Source organism: Brassica napus, chromosome C7 (assembly GCF_020379485.1).
Source record: "Brassica napus cultivar Da-Ae chromosome C7, Da-Ae, whole genome shotgun sequence".
Taxonomy (NCBI): Eukaryota; Viridiplantae; Streptophyta; class Magnoliopsida; order Brassicales; family Brassicaceae; genus Brassica; species Brassica napus.
The window spans coordinates 52,682,946-52,705,345 of NC_063450.1; the positions used below are offsets into that span (position 1 = coordinate 52,682,946).

General features: G+C 35.8%; 4 protein-coding genes across 8 annotated transcripts; 1 reads left to right on the top strand and 3 right to left on the bottom strand.

Moving 5' to 3' along the window:
• Nucleotides 1-114: 114 nt before the first annotated feature.
• On the bottom strand, nt 115-4,754 carry LOC106409917 (probable boron transporter 7). 2 transcript variants are annotated; one of them, XM_022707287.2, is made up of 11 exons: nt 3,463-4,754; nt 3,173-3,309; nt 2,829-3,104; nt 2,607-2,745; nt 2,345-2,510; nt 2,102-2,268; nt 1,837-2,010; nt 1,551-1,763; nt 1,143-1,474; nt 664-1,051; nt 115-572 (listed from the first exon to the last, which is right to left on the bottom strand). In XM_022707287.2, the coding sequence occupies exons 2-11, from the start codon at nt 3,277-3,279 to the stop codon at nt 543-545; spliced, it is 1,992 nt and encodes a 663-aa protein (XP_022563008.1). In that variant the 5' UTR covers nt 3,280-3,309; nt 3,463-4,754; the 3' UTR covers nt 115-542. The 2 variants fall into 2 exon arrangements, with proteins under 2 accessions (XP_022563008.1, XP_013705908.1); XM_013850454.3 differs by having other exon boundaries at nt 3,173-3,328.
• A 527-nt stretch (nt 4,755-5,281) lies between these two features.
• Nucleotides 5,282-10,947, top strand: LOC106411340 (transcriptional corepressor LEUNIG). Of its 2 annotated transcripts, XM_013852091.3 has the most exons (18): nt 5,288-5,675; nt 6,446-6,543; nt 6,659-6,768; nt 6,993-7,424; nt 7,506-7,591; nt 7,709-7,787; nt 7,880-7,955; nt 8,040-8,086; nt 8,165-8,476; nt 8,567-8,767; nt 8,848-9,087; nt 9,171-9,288; nt 9,383-9,492; nt 9,564-9,713; nt 9,788-9,943; nt 10,033-10,149; nt 10,261-10,467; nt 10,546-10,947. In XM_013852091.3, the coding sequence occupies exons 1-18, from the start codon at nt 5,644-5,646 to the stop codon at nt 10,687-10,689; spliced, it is 2,715 nt and encodes a 904-aa protein (XP_013707545.1). In that variant the 5' UTR covers nt 5,288-5,643; the 3' UTR covers nt 10,690-10,947. The 2 variants fall into 2 exon arrangements, with proteins under 2 accessions (XP_013707544.1, XP_013707545.1); XM_013852090.3 differs by having other exon boundaries at nt 5,282-5,675; nt 7,880-8,086.
• Nucleotides 10,948-11,974: 1,027 nt separating this feature from the next.
• LOC106407156 (protein PXR1) lies at nt 11,975-13,746 on the bottom strand. The gene is made up of 3 exons (XM_013847957.3): nt 13,282-13,746; nt 12,687-12,930; nt 11,975-12,575 (listed from the first exon to the last, which is right to left on the bottom strand). Exons 1-3 carry the CDS (start codon nt 13,570-13,572, stop codon nt 12,199-12,201), a joined length of 912 nt encoding a protein of 303 aa, XP_013703411.1. The 5' UTR covers nt 13,573-13,746; the 3' UTR covers nt 11,975-12,198.
• A 446-nt stretch (nt 13,747-14,192) lies between these two features.
• LOC106409835 (potassium channel KAT3-like) lies at nt 14,193-20,578 on the bottom strand. 3 transcript variants are annotated; one of them, XM_048763314.1, is made up of 13 exons: nt 17,857-19,612; nt 17,211-17,426; nt 16,971-17,132; nt 16,472-16,529; nt 16,074-16,391; nt 15,748-15,987; nt 15,561-15,659; nt 15,460-15,492; nt 15,167-15,352; nt 14,976-15,053; nt 14,813-14,879; nt 14,549-14,692; nt 14,193-14,428 (listed from the first exon to the last, which is right to left on the bottom strand). In XM_048763314.1, the coding sequence occupies exons 1-13, from the start codon at nt 18,108-18,110 to the stop codon at nt 14,325-14,327; spliced, it is 1,959 nt and encodes a 652-aa protein (XP_048619271.1). In that variant the 5' UTR covers nt 18,111-19,612; the 3' UTR covers nt 14,193-14,324. The 3 variants fall into 3 exon arrangements, with proteins under 3 accessions (XP_048619271.1, XP_048619270.1, XP_048619269.1); XM_048763313.1 differs by having other exon boundaries at nt 14,813-14,891; nt 17,857-19,608; XM_048763312.1 differs by lacking the exon at nt 14,193-14,428 and having other exon boundaries at nt 14,442-14,692; nt 14,813-14,891; nt 17,857-20,578.
• Nucleotides 20,579-22,400: the final 1,822 nt, after the last annotated feature.

The window sequence follows — 22,400 nt, forward strand, 5'->3', positions numbered from 1 at the left end:
TTCCTCTTATTAAACCTAAATCCATGTGGTAATTAATATTTTAACTGAAATTGTTATACTTTTCAATGGAGTTGTTATATCTTACAATCAATTTTGTTTATAACTAAATATGATGATAAAAATGCAACTTCTTGCGGTGAATAAAGTGATTTTCTCAACCAATGACTCATTATGGCAGGGATATCTTAAAAGCCTCGTTTTGCAACATAGAGGTTTAATCATCCTCAGCTTTTACTTCTAACAAACAAAATGGAAGTAAACAAAACTTACTATTTTTAGTCCTAAAGGCAGAGAAATGAGAGAATTGTAATCTGTACTTTTTTCTTTTGCTTATGTCGTCTGTAAAGTTTGTAGAGAGCAAACTATAACAAAAGTGAGGAAACAAAAAATGTTTCATAGAAGAAACAGTGAGGATGTTTTGTTGGTCTATACTTGCTTTTCTTCATCTTTGTTTATGCATACTTTCTTCTCTTGCCTCATCTTCTTGCATTTTATCTGCAGTTTATTAGAGAGCAACATCTTTTAAAGATATGTAACAAGACTTAGGAATGTCCACTGTTTTCCGGATACACCTGAAAGATTTACATCAAACAAAATGTAAAAAGGGTGCAAAACCATATAAGATTAATAAAAAGTTTATTTATAGAGTGAGTTTTGAGTTACCATTTGGGATCTGCCCTCCCTGACACTTAAGGTTCTATGCTTGAGTTCACCTCTGCTAGTAGTAATCTCATCCAAAATCTCTGCATCGTAAAACTCGTCCTCAATGATCTCTACCGAACTCAAAGGAATATTATGTGGTGCACCAGCCATCTCTTCATACTCTGAAGAATCTAAAACTTGGAGATGAGCTGGATCAAATATCTTGGGGAGGATGTATTGTCTTATTGCAATGAGGAAGAAAAATGGCAAAGGGAACAGAATCCCTCCTACAGGTATCCATGTCACTCCATAACATATCAGAAAATACAGAAGCTGGAAGAGTGTAAACATAACAATGGACTTGTATGGTACAATCTCCATAAATGATGAATGTAAACCTTCAAGAACTCTGTTCACACATTAAAAGAAAATACAAATATCAGAACATGTTTTATCAGTTCATAGATGTAAGTTTGATGTATAAGAAAAATTGTCAATACTTGAATCGACGACCAGGAGTGATGAAAAGTAACAAAAGTCTTTCCCAGAATTGGTTCCCGGGGAGACTATCAACAGCCATGTAAGTGAAGTAACCCCATAGAACTGAAGTTGGTATCATTCTGAGAAGTGGTACTGCGAATATCAACAATCCAACAAGGATTGATTGCAAGAGATTGCTCACTCTCTGCTCATTTACTCTAACAGGCAAATGATCTTCAATATGTACTTCCGGATCAAACTTCTTCCCCTTTGTGTCTCCTCCTCCTCCTCCATCGTCTGCTTTCATCACTGCTTCTTTCAAGTTTTCTAGCTCTTTCACCACTGAGGTAGCCTGAACCAGTTTAATATGTTAGGTGGGATATTAAGTTCTTAATAAAAAATGAACTAATTAGTGAATATTTACATGCCTTGGGTGATGTTTCCATTTCTATAAACACATCTTGCATCTTCCCATAGATCTCTGACTTGCTTGCTTTTGCCTTCATGCATTCTTTGGCCTTCTGGACCATTTTCTTTCGCATTTGCTGCCTCTTAAGAACCGCAAGACTCTTTGTGTGCATAGGGGACTGTGGAATGACTCCATTTGAAGGAGGAAGTCCAAGTAATCCACAGATCAGTGTCTACAAAAACAACTTAGAAATCAATTAGTATTCACTTTCATTCATGTAGCAACTAAACCATAAGGCATCATACCATGATTCCTAAAATAAAGATGTCATAGTGATAAGCTGGTGGATTTTTCAGATTAAACTCCTTCTGCTGAGCCATTTGTGCAGATACACAGTGATCAAAGAAGTATAGACCTGCTATCATGATTGCTGGTATAAATGCAGCAAGAATGAAAAGAGGTGGGACCTTTCCCATATCCTACAATTATGTACAACATCAATGAAGTTATAAACTGTTTCTCTATTCTAGAGTGTCAGGATTCATTAGGTTGTTGTAGTAGTAGTAGTACCTTGACTACTGTCCAGTGATACAACGACTCAGGGTCCCAAGGAAGAGGTAGTTCGAGCCTTCTTGGAACTCCTTCTGGAATATCTCTAGGGACTGTGAAGGAGAACGCACTCCACAACACAAGCATCAGGAGAGTTCCATAGTCTCCGATAAAACCTCGCATCCACCCTGCAAAGACAAAGCTAGTTAATGACTCTTGTCAAGTATTTCATTATATTCAGACAAGGAAATTTGTTTCACATACTAAAGCCATATCTCCATGATCTTGCTCTCCTGCTTTTAAGAGCAGTGTAAAGAAGGCCAAATGCGAAGATAACTGCAAGAAGTCCATTGGTGTACCGCCACTGAAACTGATACACTTCCAGTCTTGGATCTCCAGATTTTGGTACAAGAAACTCCCCGAGAACTCCCTGCAATTAGGAAACAAAACATCTCTTAAGTTTCAACAACGTTGAAGTGACTCTTGTATGACATTTTACAATGGAATTAGTTACCAATCAGAGCACCTTAACAGCCTCTTGGAAAAACAGAACGGTTATCAGCATTCCAAAAAGCTCTCCTGCAATTCTGGTGAATCTAGAAATGATGTTTGATGCGTTTAACGTTGCAAGAAGGATAAGCAAAACAGCTGTCCAGACACACACCCTGTTAGAAAGAAAAGAGTCCTCAAAAATAAAAAAATTAAAGAGAATGAAGAATGATAATATAGATTTAGTAGTTTATAGTACCATCCTGCCCAGGCTAAGTAGAGTTTCTGACCCAGTTCAGGCCTGCCTTTGCTGAAGCTGTGAAGGTATGTATACATAATAATAGTGGGCTCAGCAACCCCTACTATCAACAGAGGTTGTCCACCAAAAATAGAATGGATGATTCCACAAATAGCTGTGGAAGCTAATGATTCCACTATGCCAAGACTTCGATCTGTCTCTCTGCTTAACTGCTCGCCGAAGGCAATCACAGGCAATGCAGAGGCAATGAAAATGTAGAGAGTTGGAGCCAGTATCCTGAGAATGATACAAAACCAAAAGTGAGGATCAAAAAGGTTTGCATGAAATAAGAAGGCATGACATACCTAACACCAGAGTTGAAGGCAGCAAGCCAGTCTTGTTTGTAGCACTTTCTTCTTCCTTTGAAATCGTGAATGATTCCCGCAAAGGGTGTGTTTACTACTCCCTCCATGGCTGATCTTGAGAGGGATCAGCAATGGCTCTGGACCGATGAACAAAAACTAAAATAATTAACAAATCATATTAGCAAACAATGTACCATGTCTAACGATCACGAGACAGAGAGAATCTTCAAATTCTGATACGAATGCATTATATTACGTAAGCATGAAGGAGGATAAGACAATCTTTGCACCTGGAGGTGGAGGAGAAGAAGAAAGCTAAAGACGGTCCTGGCCGCCGTGATAGGCACGCAAATCCACCAACGTGAGAGATCCGATTAGAGTAAAGATACGGTGAAAGGGAGAAGGGAGGAAAGAGGATAAACTCTATTACCGGATCTCTCTCTCTCTTTTTGTTTCTGTTTTGAGAGAGAGACAATATTTGAAAAAATAAAATGATGGAGGGAGAGAGAGAGAGAGATTGGGTGAGATACATTCATCACAACCTGCGAAATAGCTGCTCCTTACGTTTAAACCAATATCACTATTTTGGATTTGCTACAGATTAAAAAACTCAAATGACAGCAGTTTGAATCTTGGGACACACGCAAGCAAAGAAAGCTGTTCTAACCCTAGAAAGATACAACAAGACACCATCTGTTTTGAAAGCTCCAGGAATGGGGAATCATCCTTGAGAGACTCAACTCTCAAAGGAGCAGTCATCATTGGAGGAGATCTTTGACTAGTTCATGAACAATAGAAACACAAGGGCATAGATATATCAACTGAATGAAATATTCAATTTCAGTAATTAACCAACAGCAAATCATATACCCAAGCTCTTGTCTTTGTCTCAAAGAGAAACCAACGAGAATACAAACATGAAGACTCCAATTTATTACAAAGTTTTAAACAATACAAAAAATCAGGGATCCAAAAGAGATTCTGAGTTCTCACACAGGTTGTTCTTCTAGACACTAATGAGAGTATCCATCCATATATATAACAATGAAGATACCAGAGACCACAACAGTTTCAGACAGGTTTATATCTATTTGGTTGGCCATGTTGCTTGTGCGGACATAATGATCCCAACAATAACTCCAAACAACCCGAGAGCGCTTCCGAAGATCTCAATCACAAGAATCTTCACAAAGAGGGTCGAGTTCTGAGCATCTGACAATGCGCAGCTGCTTCCAATGATTCCTACACATAACCTGCACCAGAGAAAAACGTGACCATCTTCGACAATGGAATAATCCAAAAAAGCAACAAAACTATGGGTATGAAGTTCTGTCTTCGTTAGTTTGGGCCGAGTAAGAATACTTATTTTGGGCCGAGTTCGTTTATCAATCCGAATTATTTTGAACAGGTTAATGAATATGTGAAAAGATCACCATCAATACCAATCTTATAATAAAATTATCTATGTAACAAGACAAGATCCATTATTTGAGACATTATCTATATCAAGCAATAAACGAATGAGAGAGAAAAAAAAATCAATTTCGTGACAAACCTATAAAATGCTAATCACCTCAAACATGAACAACTGAACCAGCGAGGCCTTCTGCACTTGAGAGTTAATGTTGGGCAAGGTTACCCTACTTTCAAAGATGAATTTAAGTTTACAATTCCCCACAGATAAAGACAAAATCAAAAAAGTGAGAAAAACAGTTGGCCTCGTTTACTGATTTATATAAGGTTAATTTTGTCATTAAAAGCATAAGTAAGCTATTGCTTTACAACTCGATCAAGGTGTTTTGGGAATTTAGAACTTAATAAAGCTACCTTCTTCGTAATTTATCTTCCACTCAAAACAACTCTGACATGGAAACTACTTCTGTTCAATTATTACTTTTTTTTTTTTTTAAGAGGCAACTAAAATTATTAAAATATAATGACAACACGTTTTCTCCAATAATTAAATAAATAATAATTTGACAAAAAAACTTGTTTCTGGACATTTCATCTGCATCTATATCCGAGATAATCTGTCTTTTTTAATTCCCAAGTAAAAAAAAAAGTTTTGTCTTTTTTTCTTTAATCTTTTGCTTTTCCATTAACTACAGTAATAAATTAATTGTACCTCCCTAGTTGCTATAACCAGAGCTGAGCTACTTCTAATGTCTTTTTAACAGAGATGCTTGCGGTCTTTCTATTGAATGAGCTTTCTCTCTCTCAAACTTGAAGTATCACTTTAACTCTCTGTCTCCTTCTTTCTTTCAATCCTCTGTTTTGGCTTGTTTCAAGTGCTAATCTTGTCATTCTCTAGAGAGTATTAGTTGGGGAGGTGAAAAGGGCAAAGAAAAAAATCATTGATTTTTGTTTCTGCTGTGCAATAATTTTCTGAGAGGGGATGTGAAGCTCTTATCATTAATCTGACATTCTCAACAACTTTTTGTGGGGTTAGTTTTGTTTGAAGAACAACAGAGATGTCTCAGACCAACTGGGAAGCTGATAAAATGTGAGTTTTTTTTTTCTTCTCACTTAGATTCTGCTGCTTGCTAACTGAAAGACGTTACCTTTAGGTTCTGGTTGTTTCTAGGGTTTGGATTATATAATACATTGTTTTTTTTGTTTTATGTCTCCAGCTACAGTTTGATTCTAGGGCTTGTGTTCCTCTACACTTGTTTGGAAGCTCATTGCTTATTACTTGATCTGGATTCTTTCTTGTTTACCTTTCAACTTGTCACATTTGTTTAGCTTTTCTCCTTTGACATTTTTGCTTGTATTGCCATTAGGGGGTTTTTGTGTTACTTTGAAGATTTGGTAGTTTCTATTCTCAGAAAGCCTTCTTGCTAGATTTTGTGGGGGTTGGGTGGACTTTTCGTTTGGTAAGATTTGCATGTTTTGGCTAAAGTTCAGTTCTTTGTTTTGACAGTCACTTTCAAGGGGGCTTGAGAATCTCTCTGTATATATATTTTGGTTTATCCAATTATGGCTGACTCTTGAGTCATCAGGTTTTATGTGTTACTTCTTTTGGCTTACATGTGTGACTTTAAAAGCTCCATCAGGAAAGTATCTTGTTTATAACACACTAGATTTAACGTTTCTGCTATGAACTGGATGGTTTGTTTCTGGGACGTTGTTAAGTTTGATGTTATGCTCCTCTTTGGAGAGTAACCTAGATGATTTTTTCAGGCATTTTTCATCCTATTTTGATGTGTTATATAAGTCTTATGTTGTCGGTGTTGTTTACATTGCTGCTCTAAATATTGTTTTGGGATGTAACAGGTTGGATGTGTATATCTACGATTATCTGGTGAAAAGAGATTTAAAAGCTACAGCTCAGGCTTTCCAAGCGGAAGGCAAAGTGTCATCGGATCCAGTCGGTAAATACATCACAAATCTTCTTGAGTTTTCGTACAACGATTCTAAGAAATGTCCTTTGTTCTGCACTTTTTCTTCCTAATGAACTTTACATTCTTCTTGCATTGTTTTCTATAGCTATTGACGCACCTGGAGGATTTCTCTTTGAGTGGTGGTCTGTCTTCTGGGATATATTTATTGCTAGGACCAATGAGAAGCATTCTGAGGTCGCCGCATCTTACATTGAGGTACCTTTCTTTGTATTACATCTTTGCAAAGCTGTAGTTAGTGATATAAAGTTAGTTAGTTGCTTGATTGCTTACAGTTAAATTGTGTTCTCTCTTTTTTTCTGTTAAAGAGAAGATTTAGAAGTTGGTATGTTATAAATCGGAGTGTTTTCTCCAATTAATAAGTTTAGTTTTGGTTAAGTTTATAAGATTTAGAATTGTTTCTGTGTGATTTTTTTTTACAGACACAGATGATTAAAGCGCGAGAACAGCAAATGCAGCAATCTCAACACCCACAGGTCTCACAGCAGCAACAACAACAACAGCAGCAGCAAATACAGATGCAACAACTCTTGTTACAACGTGCCCAACAACAGCAGCAGCAACAACATCATCAGCAACAACAACAACATCAAAACCAACCGCCTTCTCAACAGCAGCAGCCAGCTCCTCAACACCAACAGCAGTCGGCACCACAGCAGCAGCAGCAGCAGCCACAGAGGAGAGATGGGTCTCTCCATGCAAATGGATCAGCAAATGGACTTGTTGGTAATAACAGCGACCCAGTTATGAGGCAAAATCCTGGGTCTGGGAGTGCCTTAGCTAATAACAAGGCATACGAGGAGAGGGTCAAAATGCCTACTCAGAGAGAGTCTTTAGACGAGGCTGCTATGAAGGTAAGCTTAGGCCAAGCATGTGTTTTAAGTCCAATCTCTTATTTATTATAGCTCATTAGTTTTTTTTCCCCTTGGCTACAGCGATTTGGGGACAATGCTGGGCAACTGTTGGATCCTAATCATGCATCGCTGTTGAAATCTTCTGGAGCTTCTGGACAACATGCAGGGTACTGTTCTCATACTAGTGCTTCATTGTTTCCTTTTATATTGTCTTCTAACTCGCCTAGTATAAAATGAATATTGCAACGAAAAGTCATTCAATACCTCTCTTGTGCTAATGTCAGGCAAGTGTTACATGGTGCAAGTGGTGGTATGTCTCCACAGGTTCAAGGTCAAAACCAGCAACTTCCTGGATCTGCAGTGGTATGCAATATTGAATCTATCATCTATGTTCTGTCTAGTCCCTTGTGAAACTTTACTGATAGCTAATACTTGATTGGCTTATTTGTGTTTAGGATATAAAAAGTGAGATCAATCCTGTGCTCACTCCCAGAACCGCTGTTCCAGAAGGGTCCTTGATTGGAATCCCTGGTAGGTTTTGGTTAAGCGTGTCAAATGTTGTAAAACTATTTTCAGCTCGCAAGAATTTGATTATGATCTTGTTTCCTGTTTCAGGCTCAAATCAAGGCAGCAACCTTACACTTAAAGGGTGGCCACTCACTGTAAGCTCTCTATCCATACTTTTTTTTTCCTGGCTGGTCACTCTCTTTTGTTGACTGCATCTTTCTTTCCTGATGTAGGGGTTTGATCAGCTTCGTTCTGGTCTTCTTCAACAGCAAAAACCGTTTATGCAGTCTCCGCAGTCATTTCACCAGCTCAACATGTTGACTCCGCAGCATCAGCAACAGCTCATGATGACTCAACAGAATCTAAACTCACAATCCGTCAATGAAGAGAACAGGAGACTAAAAATGCTACTGAACAACAGGAGCATGAGCCTTGGAAAAGATGGCCTTGGGAGTTCAGTCGGGGATGTGTTACCTAATGTTGGGTCGTCTTTACAACCTGGCGGTCCTCTTTTGCCTCGTGGAGACACTGATATGCTACTAAAGGTTTGCATTGTCTTCTCTTTACAAATCTCTAGTGAGTGACTTTAAAAAAAAGGCTGGACTATTGCGTTACTAACTGCTTATGGTTTGTAGTTAAAGATGGCTCTATTGCATCAGCAGCAACAGCAGGGTGGTGGAAATATACCACAGCCGCAGACACTTAATCAGCAAGCCCTTTCAAACCAGCAATCACAGAGCTCAAATCACAACATTCATCAACAAGATAAACTGGGAGGGGTTGGTAGTATTACAATGGATGGTAGCATGTCAAATTCTTATAGAGGAAGTGAACAGGTCTGTAATCAAATTCATGTATCTTGTCCTGTCTGGTGACTCTGAGGTTGATTCCTAATATGTTCTGCGTTCAAATGAAGGTACTGAAGAATCAGAGTGGGAGGAAAAGAAAGCAACCAGTTTCGTCTTCTGGACCAGCTAATAGTACAGGAACGGCTAACACTACTGGACCATCCCCAAGCTCAGCACCTTCTACACCTTCAACTCATACTCCTGGAGAGGTGATGCCTAATCTGCCTCATAATGGTGGTTCATCCAAACCAATGGTTATGTTTGGCTCTGATGGAGCTGGGACCCTTACATCTCCATCAAATCAGTTGGTGTGTTTCTTTAACCTCTTAGGAGTGCACATTTGTAAAAAAAAATATGAATTAGTAGTATCAAAGTTTTGGCTATTTTACAGGCTGATATGGATCGGTTTGTGGAAGATGGGTCACTTGACGACAACGTTGAGTCTTTCTTATCACATGAGGATGGTGATCAAAGGGATGCAGTTGGACGGTGTATGGATGTTAGTAAAGGTGCGTGTTTAAGCCTCACTCATTACTAGTTAACACCTTCAACTTTTCTTCTGTAATAATATTCTCAATTACTACAATGATGCCTCTGCACCAGGTTTCACGTTTACTGAAGTGAATTCAGTACGTGCGAGCACAGGCAAAGTTATCTGCTGCCACTTCTCATCGGATGGAAAAATGCTTGCTAGTGCCGGACATGACAAAAAGGTTATCATCATTCTCATAGATCTTGTGGTGTTCTGAAACTTGAGAGATTCTTATCTTGGTCAATTTTGCAGGCTGTCATATGGCACACTGACACTATGAAGCCAAAGACCACCCTTGAGGAGCACACAGCTCTGATTACAGATGTCCGTTTTAGTCCTAGCCTGCCTCGCCTTGCAACTTCTTCATTTGACAAAACCGTCAGGGTTTGGGATGCTGATAATGTAAGTTGAAGCCTGATGATTTCACTATCCATGAGCATGTTTGTTTATTACAATTTTGTGAATCTACTTTGCAGAAAGGCTACTCCCTTCGTAACTTCATCGGACATTCTTCTATGGTGACGTCACTTGACTTCCATCCCAACAAGGATGATCTCATATGTTCATGTGATAATGATGGCGAAATAAGGTACTGGAGCATCAACAATGGTAGTTGCACAAGAGTGTACAAGGTAGATCTTCTTGTCTCTTCAAATCCTATAGTGCACCATTATAAAGTTGATTTCATTTAGGTTCACTTTTGTTTGTTTTCTTTTCACAGGGTGGTAGCACTCAGATGAGGTTCCAACCACGTGTTGGAAAGTATCTCGCAGCTTCATCATCAAATGTTGTATCAGTACTTGATGTTGAGACACAAGCTTGTCGACACTCTTTACAGGTTTAGTGTTCAACCTTTTCTTATTTAATAGTGTGACATAGTGCTTGTTTGATATGATATTATATACTAACTACTAAGAGAAAAACACTTTATACTAAATCCTCTTTACAGGGCCATGCTAATCCGATAAACTCTGTTTGCTGGGATCCTTCTGGTGACTTCTTGGCAACGGTTAGTGAAGATATGGTTAAAGTTTGGACGCTGGGGACAGGTAGTGAAGGAGAATGTATTCATGAGTTAAGCTGCAACGGCAACAAATTTTCGTCTTGTGTTTTCCATCCGACTTACCCTTCACTACTCGTAATTGGTTGTTACCAGGTAAATTTGATGTCATTTTGGCCCGGATAATCAGTCTGGTTCTGTTCTGCTAAACTTAGTGAAATTTGTATGTTGCAGTCTTTAGAACTATGGAACATGTCAGAGAACAAGACGATGGCGTTGCCTGCTCACGAAGGGCTAATTGCATCATTGGCTGTTTCTACTGCAACTGGATTGGTTGCATCAGCTAGTCACGACAAGCTAGTGAAGCTGTGGAAGTGAAAATCAACGGGAGGAAAGGCCAAGCTCGTTTATGTTTAGGTATTATTCTTCTCAGGGGGGGTTCTTTTAACTTTTGTAGTTCTTTCTCGGCCAATCATCTTCGATCTCAGGATAGTTTTTATCAGATGGTTAGACAATGTTGTATGATCCTGACGCAATTGGGATCTTGTCAAAACTGTTGTTGTAATCTTAGTTTTTAACCTCTTATACTGTGGCTCACCTTAATTTACATGACCCTCTTCTGTTTGGTTCGGTTCACTTCTTACTGTATTAGCATGGGCTGAATAGGATAATATAAAGTGACACTGATACCGCTCTGAGACACAGCTAACCAGACTCCTTTAAGGTCATTAGTAGGGCTGTTGGTAAAACCGTACCGTACCGAACCGAACCGAAATAGACAATATGGTTTGGTTTTGGTATATACCATATAAACCGAATGGATATAATTTTATAAAAACCGTATGATTTGGATATGGTTTGGTATATAACCGATTAAACCGAATAAACCGAACAAAACCGATTAAAAGTAGAAACATGTAAATATGTATCTATTTTATAACAATACATGAAAATATATTTGTTACATAAGTTAAATTTGTGTTAATAACTATTACCATAATTTTATAGTAATAAAACCTTTATTTGTAAAACACTTGAACTATAATTAAATAACAATACATCGCAATTCAGACATCTTATTTTCTAAGTCTTCTTTTGATGTTTTTGCTTTATTTTAGTCTTCACTAAATTAATATGAAGATTATAAATTTGATGAATTTTCACAATTTTTTTCTTATCTGTAAACAAACAGAGTTTCGTGTTCGATTGAAAAAGCATGACTTTATTGAACACTAAATATGGAAAAGTGAAAAAACTTTTCGTTCATGTTTCTGTTTTGTTTCATATTTTTAATTTCAAAATTTCAAGCTTTGATTTTAGTTATAGATTTGATTATTTTATTTGATGGTAGAAGCATTTTTACGTTTTTGTTCATTTATTTGAACAAGTAATATATTTTTAATAAATGACTCTGTTGACAATATGGTTCTAAAATTCATATAATATGATCTCAAACTAAATAATTATGTTTTTGGTATAAAACCGAATAAACCGAAAACCACGGTATATAAACCGAACCGAACCGAAGTAAATATGTATTTAGAATGGTAGTTATATTTTACTAACCGAAATACCGAAAACCGAAAAAAACCGAACCTAAACCGAACCGATATCCGGATTGAACACCCTTCGTCATTAGCTTTGCCTTTACTAAGAGCTCACATAGTCAATAAAAAAGTAACTTGCTTAGCAATAACAACATCACAGTTTGATGCATAATGTTTCGTTAAATGGTTCTAAAAGAAGCAAAGGATCGAAGTCATGTCTCTAATAGTACGACCCAACCACATTCCTTTCAAGGCAAAGTCTTCATATGAATTAAAAAAAAAAGAGGGAAACACAAGTTCATATATCAAAACGGGTGGGTGGGTTGTTTGGTGATTGATATCACCTCACTGGCTGTTGATTGTAGTGACTCTTCTCTTTCTTCTTCTTTGCGGCAGCCAGCTTTGCCTTCCTAGCAGCTGCTTCTTGTGCAGCAACTTTTGCAGCAGCATCCGTCTCTTTGCTTGATTTCTTCTTCTTCACTGATGCAATCTTCTTCAGCCGTTCTTTGATATCCATGGAAGAAGAGGCCTCCTCGCTCTCCTGCTCACCAGACTCACCTGCAGCAGCATCTGCGTTGCTCTTTACTTCATCCTGAGATGATTCTTTTACTTCCTTCTGTTTATCCTTCTTTTTCTTCTTCTTTGAGGCCTTTGATTCTCCGGTTGTGTTCTCCTTCTTGTCTCCATCTCCATTGACTTCTTTCTTTTCTTGCTTATCTGTTGCGTATTAGCAGAAGAAACTTTTATCAGTATTAGCAAATGATTAATAATAAGCCACAGATGCAAGACTCCATCTCGTGAATAATGTAGAGAATAATTGTGAGATACCTTGACCATTGCTATCCTTGGGTGCAACACCAAAATCTGCTAACAAAGCATCAAACTCAGCTTGTTCCTTCTGTTTCCTCTCTTTCTTGGAAAGCTGCCTCTCTGCCTCCTTAGGTGGTGCAGGAACTTCAGGAGCCTTTTTCACCTCAGGCTCTGCTTCTGGATGAACCTGTGTCTCATGCTCTTCCTCCAAATCATCATCATCATCACCTTCATCAAGAACATCTTCTTCACTTTCACTTTCCTGCGAGAACAGGCACATCTCGATGAACATTACAGTTACAGACAACCAAGTTTACTGCCTAGAGAAAATTCTATAAACAACCAAGTTTACATTACATTTAGATATATGGCGACCTCTAGAACACAAAGCAAGATTCATTTTCCTTAGGACAGTACAACAAAACATAAAAAAAAATGCGATATTTTTATCCATCCATATCCGTCAATTTGAAAGGGAAATCAAAAGCAAAACAGAAAGCTAGAACCTTTGAATGCTGGAGTGATCAACGAGAATGGAAATCATGTGAAATCTAAAGACAGTGGAGACACCAGAAACGAACATACACACATGAAAGGTCTAGACTTTTCCAACCTCGACGTGAACCTCTTTTGCATCGGAAGCACTCCACAAGGGCTGAGGAAGAGGAGCAGTGGTGGCGAAATAGTCATCGTCTTCATCGTCACTATCAATATCAGCCCAAGCCTTTGCCTTTAGAGGAGTAGGCGCCCAGAAGACCTGTGGCTCAGGCTCCTTAATGACGGAGGAGCCTTTGCCCTTATCGGACTTCTTCTTCTTCCTCCGAGTATCCAAAGCGGCGAACAAGTTTGTGTTTTGAATCGGCCTCATCGATCCTTCGTCTCTCCTGTTTCCTCCACCAACCATCTCTTCCTCTCTCGAACAACCTCGATTCAGAGAAGACGAAAGTGTGTTCCTTTACGAAACCCAGTAACGGAAAATTCGAGAATTTCAGCTGGATGATTCGATCGATTGGAACGTTAAAAGATTGATCGAGAAAGTAGAAATGAGGAGGAAGAGATGAAGCGACTGATCTTTATTATGTTATTATTATTATTAAGAATGTTATGGATTAATAAAATCTGGACCGTTTAATTAGTAACGCCCCGAGATCGGACGGTTATCCGTCAATCCAATTTTTTATTTAGTAGCTAAACTTTATAGTTCAACCTCAGTTTTTGTTTCTTCTGGTTCCAAGCCAATTTTATTTAGTAGCTAAACAATATCTCACGGAAAACATTGGTATGCTAATTTTCTTTCTTAGTTCATTTCACTAAGATAAATCCTTTTTTTTAGGCTGTCACAGAAAAATTACAGGGAAAGCAAGAAAGCTAGTGCAAACTTCTTGGTCCTTGATCAAATGTGTAATTAACGTCCGAGGGTTTACCATCTGTATGTTATGACCATCCAAAAGATTATAAATCTAATTTTATCGATGGAACTTGTTCCAGTGCTCATAGATTGTAGACGACAAAACAAATATATCAAGGAAACAACGGTTTATAATTATTTTTCTTTATAACTGTCATCTTTTGAATTAATTCAACACGACAAAAATGAAGAAGAAGGAAGGCCAAAGTATGAAAGATAACAAAAATATAACAGTCTTATTAATTTAGTTAGAAAATATATAAATGATCATTCTCTCGAAGAACATCAAGCTGTTCAACATGTGCTCCATCTACCATCACAATCGTGCTTCCCCGTTTCCCCAACTTCTTCTCTGCATCCACCAATCACCATATATATTGATACAGTAACTGATATAGAATCGATATACGTATATATAATACCAAAAATATAAAGATGAATAACATATGAGTAGTGAAAGACTGAAACTGACCAGCTAAGTCGAACAGAAGTGGAAGAGAATCAGGCAAAATGATAAGTCTACCACTGGAATCACCATTCTTGTTGTTACCTTGATTAGGAGGATGCCCATGAATTATCACTCTCTTGGGAACTCCCTCTCTTTTTGGCTCTTGTTCTGCATTTAAATTTTCATTTTTGTTTATTTTTTAAAAAATATATAGAATAAATAATAGATCTAAACATATAATTTAAAAAAAAAAACTATTTTCCAATCTACATAGAATTGTCTTCTTACTATTTTCATTTTCATCTTTCGAGAACGTAACCATCTCCTCATTGTAACTTTGTTGTGATTCTCCTGTCTGGACCATTTCCTTCCACAAAATAATATGGATTTAACTCAAAACCAGTTGGTAATGCAAACTATGCATTTTATATATGTGCATAAGAAAACGTACCTGAGCATCTGCATTGGCTAATAAATCTCTAAGAAAAGGGATTTCTTTCTTCAATTCATCATTTAGTTCCTTGAGATACTGAAACAGAAGAAAAAAACATTACTAAAATGTTATAATATAATTATATAAGCAATAGTTGTTGATGTATTTTAAATTCAGTAATCTATAACTAGAAAGTTTGATGAATTTACAGCCATGAAATTGGTGATGATCATTTTGGCGTCGTCAGCATCAGATTGAACCATTTCTTTGAACTTATGATGACTGATTCGAATAACTTGTGAAAGTCTCCTTGTCCTCACAGTGAAAGGCTGGGGAATGTTGAAGACAACTCCAATCTCTCCTACCATATCCCCTGGACCTAACTTAGCCAATACCTTCACCACCGTATATGTATAAATCAACTCTTAGATCTCTTGTTCAATCTTTGAGTCTAATTAAATGCGTTTTTTTTTATTTAACTAGGTGTAGATTAGTAGATTACCTGTTCACTCGCCCCCTTGGATCTAATTATTTCCTGTGATTTCAGTTTAATTTTTATCAGCTGAAGTCTAATAATATATATTGAGTATGTAGAGAACATACCACTCCTCCAGATACAATTATGTAGAAATCCGTTGGAATCTCATTCTGCAATATTATCTCCATTTTAGGCGGAAAATACTCTGCTTTTATATGAGAAACCTACAACAACAATGAACAATTAATTAGTTAATTAATTAATATCTTCTTTAACAAGAAACAAAAATAAATGGAATTGTTGATGGATTACTAGCTGGATGATGAGACCATCGGGGAATCCTTTAAAAAGATAAGCATTCTCGATCACGGAGCGGAATAGATGTTCGTTAATGCTTGATCTTATGGCCTTAGGTAAGTCTTGGAGAACCTCTTCTTGCTTTAACTCTGCAGTCTTGAACTTGAGCTGCACATGCGCAAGCATCTGCTCCCTCATCATATCCGGTAACTTATTCTTATTTGTATACCGCAGTATATGATTGATGGCACTCCTCTGTCCAACAAGAAGGTTTGTACTTGTTAAGTTGTAACAGTTTGGTTGTTTTAACGGAAAGAAATGAATACCTAAAGAGAAATTACCATGGTGAATGTACGTAGAGCGCTATGGACAACAAGATTGGTCATGTTACCAATGATATAAGCGGCAAGACCAATGTTAAAAAGCATGTAGAACATGTTGAATGTCTTCTCACGGGTATTAACTGCATGCAAATCGCCATATCCCACGGTGGTGAGTGTGACAATGGACCAGTACATTGAGTATGTGTAGCCTAGCCATATGCTTCTTTCCTTGAAATCCTCAACTTGTGATCCTATCCATGTATCTACAGGCCTTGGATAATGGTAGGCTATCCAGAATAAAATGCAACCCGCCGTGTGTACCCAAAATATCGATACCTAGTATTTAAATTATTTTATAAAGAGGACTTACATCTACCAAGTTATATAACAGATCACACATGTCTTGAAGAACTTACGCAAAGAAGTTTAATGACTCTGACCACGAAGTAGTTGAAAAGTGTGTCTTTCTCTAGTCTGTAACGAGAAAGAGAGATACACTTAGGAATTTGATCAGGTCTAAGTGCAGTATTATGTCAAAAGCATATACATGTATGGATATACAAAATCACAAATGTTTAATTTTGGAAGGCTGCAACTGACGTGACATGGAATAAAAATGATGTGGAAAAATTATTCTATTAATTATATTATTTTACCATTTAACATAGAACTAAAGGGAATATTCATTTTATCAATTCCACAACACTTTCACATATATATATATATATATATATATATATATATATATATATATATATAAACATTCTTAAAAAAAATCTACAATTTTGATTAAAATTGAATGAAATAATATATAGTTCATTTTTAACATATGCATTCATTTTATTTCATCTATTTTTAATTTCTAATTTTATTTCATGGTTACCAGCCTCTTATATACATGCAGATAGAAGAAACCTTTTAAAGAGTTCAGCTACGCGACGGAGACGCCAGAGGCGGAGCAAGTTAAGGAAGCCGAAAGCTTGGCCTCGTCCGATATTTCCGGTAATCGCTTTATAAATGAACTGAATCGGTAACGTTGATAAGACGTCCATCACAAAGGCCACGCTCTTCAAGTACCTGATCATTGTTTCACATGCATGTTATATACTTTCTCATTAAATATTTTATTATATTACTGAATGGTGTAACTGTTACCGTCTGGCGATGAGCTTGTGGTCGTCGACGATGAGGTAAGTAGAAGTATCCAAGTAGGCAACGAAAAAAGTGAGGACGATATCGACGGCGAAGAAAAAGTCAACGACGAGATCAATGGTCGGAATAGCTCCATCAGCAGCTTTCTCGAAAGCTAACTCGAAGAGAGATGCCCATGCCGAATAACCCACCAAAATCACCAAAAGCAATTCCCACAACCTGCCATTTTTATATAAATATTACTCTATTTTGTTATTATTATGACATGATTATTAATTTTGGAAGTGATTTAAATATCAGTACACCTGACACATTCGTAGAAGTTATGCGGATTGCTTCGTTATCAAAAATTCGAAATTGACATATAGGTGTGGCGGTATATCTTTTAAAATTAAATCAGGAAAACCCGTTCTTTTATAGATGAGTTTATTCAAAAGAAAAATGAATATCAAAGTTATAAGCTATATAAATGAAGATCTAAAGATTGTAGATTACTAATTTACATAATCAATATACAATTTCTAGTTTAATCGTATTTTTCTCTAAGTGTTTTGTCTTTTTATGTTTGATTCATATTTGTTTACAACATAAGGTCTCATCATTTCGTATACATAATTAGTGTTACTGAAAGAATATTGCAAGGGATAACCTGTAACGACGATCATAAGGAAGAACGATGAAAGATTTGGAAGAAGGGTTATTATCGTTTTCGATGACTGTCCCAAACGCAGGCAAGAGACTGCTTGAAACGGACGTTATGTTCCCCACATCTTTGCTCGACCTTCTTCTGAACAGTAAAGATAACGGTGATCTCTCTTCCGACGTCCCTAACGCCGTGGAAGACCTACCTCTTCTCAATAACAACGGTACCGGCGATCTCGCCTCTGAAGTCGTCATGGACATTCTTTCTCTCCTTCTTCTTATCCCTCTTTCACGCTTGGTTTTGCCTCTCACTCTATCTTATCATTTATATTATTGTTTCCTTTGTTACTTTTTAGATTATACAACTTTACAAGAAGGTGGTGAGCGAGTTGCGTTGACTTTATATACTTTTGTTTTACCTAATAATGTGTGGGAACATAACTTTTGTAACCAGTTAATATTGCTAAACCTAAAACACTACAACATTACCATTTAATGAATTAAGAGTTGATTGATCGCTGCTATGTTAGCATTATGGAAAACTCTAAAAAGATTTTGTAACATTTTTTGCTTATTTTTCTAAATTATTACATGTATATTCTCATGTAGTCATGTGTGTATTTAATGCGAAAAACGGTGTAACGATATAATCGAGGTCTACATTCTACAATACAGCTAGAGAGGATAATGTTTTCGTACGAAAAATTAGTATTTAAAGTTTTGAGATTCTCAAAGTCAAATCTTGACGTAGTTTTTTGCTTTATTAGAACGATGTCATCTGACAAAAATAGTAATGTTGAAAACAATGCCAACAATAGTAAATATATACTATTAAAATAAGATGCACTATGTATTTTTTAAGTACATGATGTTTTTTAGCTTTTTGTCACATTAATCGTGAGTAAACAGGTCTGAATTACATGACCGAGCCACTTATCACGTTGACAAGTGAAGTTTCAATAAATGAAAGTGTTAACTGTGACTGTAACTGGAGAGACTTAGAGAGGTTATGTTGTGTGTTCATCGCCGGGTGAGAACAAAAGCAACATACAAATGGTATCAATGTGTCAGGCGTATGAATAGATGCGGCTAATGGCTAGAAGCGAACGTGAAGATTGTTTCTCCATATTGCATAAAATATCTTAGTGTACAAATAATTTAGTCGCATAAATAATATATGAAAAAATAAATAGGCAAAACTTAACTATGCCAAATCTAACCCGACTTGTTGAGTGTTACTATTGCTAAACCTAAAGCATTACAACATTACCATCTAATCAAAAGTTGATTGATCGCTACTATGTTAGCATTATATATGGAAGCTCTTAGATTTTGTAACGTTTCTAAAATTTCACCTCTATTCACGTCTCATATGTATGTTTAATGCGACAAGGGGTGTAATGATATAATCGATGTCTACAATACAGCTAGAGGATAATGAACTTTTTAGTACATAACATATTTTAAGTAGGGTTGAGCATTTTATCCGTTAAATTTGATTTAATCCGTTATTTTTTTCGATTCAATCCGAAAAATCTGGATATCTATAAAGTTTCAGAGCAAAGTAAATAATAAAAATTAATATCCGTTAAAAATGAAGCAACTCACAAATAATAAAATTAAGAAGTGGATATATGATCCGCTTCGACCAATATATAAATACATACATATATATATATATTGATCAAATGTAGATTTTTAAATGTATGAGTTTATATAATTGTTATTTTAACATATGATTTAATAAATTCTATTCACATTATTACTTATAAAAGTATTAAATCAAAAAAGAAAAGAAAAAATGTATGATCTATATAACTTTTTCTTAAGTTTGTCTTTTTAAAATCTAATTTTAAAATTTACAAACATATAGTTTCACTGCTTCTTTTATTTTATATTTTATATATCATGTAAAAATATTTCAAAGAACAAATTTATCTTGATTTTTTTAGATTATCTGTAAAACAGAAAGATATATCCGTAAGTATCGTAAATATCTGCAAATATCAACATATTTTTCGAATATCCGTATTTTTCCAAAGCAAAGCAAATCGAAAATTGATATCCATAACATATGAAATAAACCACAAATATCTCCAAGAATCCGAAAACCTGGATATCTGATCCGTGTCCTGCCCTAATTTTATGCATCGAAGTTGAAATACTGATATTCTCAAAAGTCAATTCTTGATGTAGTTTTTCTTTGTTTCTATTAGATCGTTGACACATGACAAAAATAATAATGTTGAAAACCATGCCAACAGTAGTAATAAATATATTAATAAAATACGAGACACTTGTAGCATTTTTGGGGCAATATGTCTTGGTAACAACTTAACAAGTAAAGTGTCGAATTGATCATATGGAAAATCTACTATACAAAAATAAACCAGATGCAACAATCCTTTGTCATTGACGATTCTTCTCTACTATGACTCTCTTCTTCTTTTCACTGGTTCAACTTTTTTTTTGGTCAGGTTTCAAATTTCTCCATACTAAAGGAGTAAAGATGAGTTTTGGCAAGAAGATCATCAATTCTCGTCATCAGTTATGGACTCGTGTTTGCTCTTCTGTACTCCCAAAAAGATATTTATGAAGTGTCAAAAGATTTTGAAAAAGGAATTAAACCCAGATTTGGAGGATCATTAATTAATGAACGTTTCAACCAAATTTCCACTGTCCATTAGTAAACAGATAATAAAATCTGGATTATATTCTTTTTGTAGTGTCAAGTGATCTTACACTCCTCCACGTGGGTCCACCCATGAGTTCAACGAAAAGTGGCCTATACTGCTCCGATTACAAATACTTGTGTGAATTATATACAGCCCCATTTACACCCTTAATTTTACTGACATGCATTGATTAAATTATATACACAAAAGCTTCATTCGAATAAAACGACGATTCTTTATTTTCGAAAACTAAGCTTTTAATACATAAAAACATTTGTATTCTTATCATTTTTTTTTAGATTACATGCCACTAATTTCCAGACAAAACAGCCTTCCTTTTATTTGGAGTTTGTGTCACTTTGAGATACCGTGGATTAGGGGTGACATATTTTACAAACCGAGTTTGACCATTTTAAACCGGATTAAAATCAGAACCAATTTATGAAGTAATCCAAACATAATGATATTCCTATACCAAATTTTCCAAACCAAAACTGAATCAAACTCAAATTTTATGAAATGAAAAGGGAATTTAAAAAAAATCTAAAGTTGATCTTTTAACTATATATACATATGAATATACTAAAAATGCAAATATTTATTATATTGCTAAACATTGAGTTATATTAATTAATCAGTTACATACATATAGTGTCAATTTAAATAGTGTTTATCAGGTAAAATCTGAAAAAAATATCTTTAATCATTACTTTGGATTTACAAGTATATTAAGGTAAAGAGCTAATTAAGTGCATTCATCAGATCGTCTGTGAAGTAACATCAATTGTTTCTTCTTACTTTGTGTTCAGTTTTGTTTCTGTGTCCTAATTGAAGACAAAGAATGACTTGTTCAAGCTTATTTCTTCTAACGTACACTACTTGCAATCTAGTCCGGTCCATGTAGACAATGTTGTCACTGAAATAAACACGCCAGCAAACTTTACTAAAAACTTAGAAAAAGAAGAGAATAGTTCAAGCTTTATTCATGTTTTGATAAAGTTCTACCCAAATGGGTATCCTAATCAGAAGAGCAAGACTCACCAAGGACGTCCATCACGATCACATCTGTAAATACGTGGATACATCAAGCAAATGGGTAATAGACGGTAGTGTAAATGTAATTAGCCTATAGATAAACATCAAAAACGATCATTCACAATCAATGGTTCTAAGAGCAATCCCATTGGGGGTAGTAGTGGATATTAGGAGATCTCGGGGATTACGAGAACACCTGGATATATTCTCATGTAACTATTATGACAGTTAGCATTAATGTATAAGTTAGATTTACTATTCTATAATGTAAAGAATTTGGTAGACAAGTGATATATCTTTATAAATAAGCATATTGGCTAAGTTAACGAGAGAGAAACTATTACACTACTTAGGTTTTCTCCGAACCTGGCTCTGATACCATGATAAGTTTTTTCGGCTTCAAACTTAAAATCAATTAGCGGTAAATAGAGTGATCCAAGTCCCTTATATATTACTCAAATCTTTTACATATTTCAATGTGAAATCTTGTGTCCAACAGTGGACCAATGAGTGAATTTTAATAGGTCAAATTATGTACTTAAAAGAAAATAAAGAAAAGGTTTCATCTATGGATTTCAGACCGTGAGAAACGTTAGTAACAGAGCAACCAAATTTTTCAAAGCTTTTGTGAACAAACAATATTTATACATATTTAAGGGGTGTTATGTGACATCTCATTTGTCTATTTGAGTCCATTACTGATTGGGAAGTTTTCTAAACATATATATTGATGAGTTTGTCATCATAATTTTCATCAATTATATTTACATTGAATTGAAGTCTCTGAGACTTTCACATTATTTTTCAACTTTTTGAGGGATTCTTTAACTAAAGTTAATAT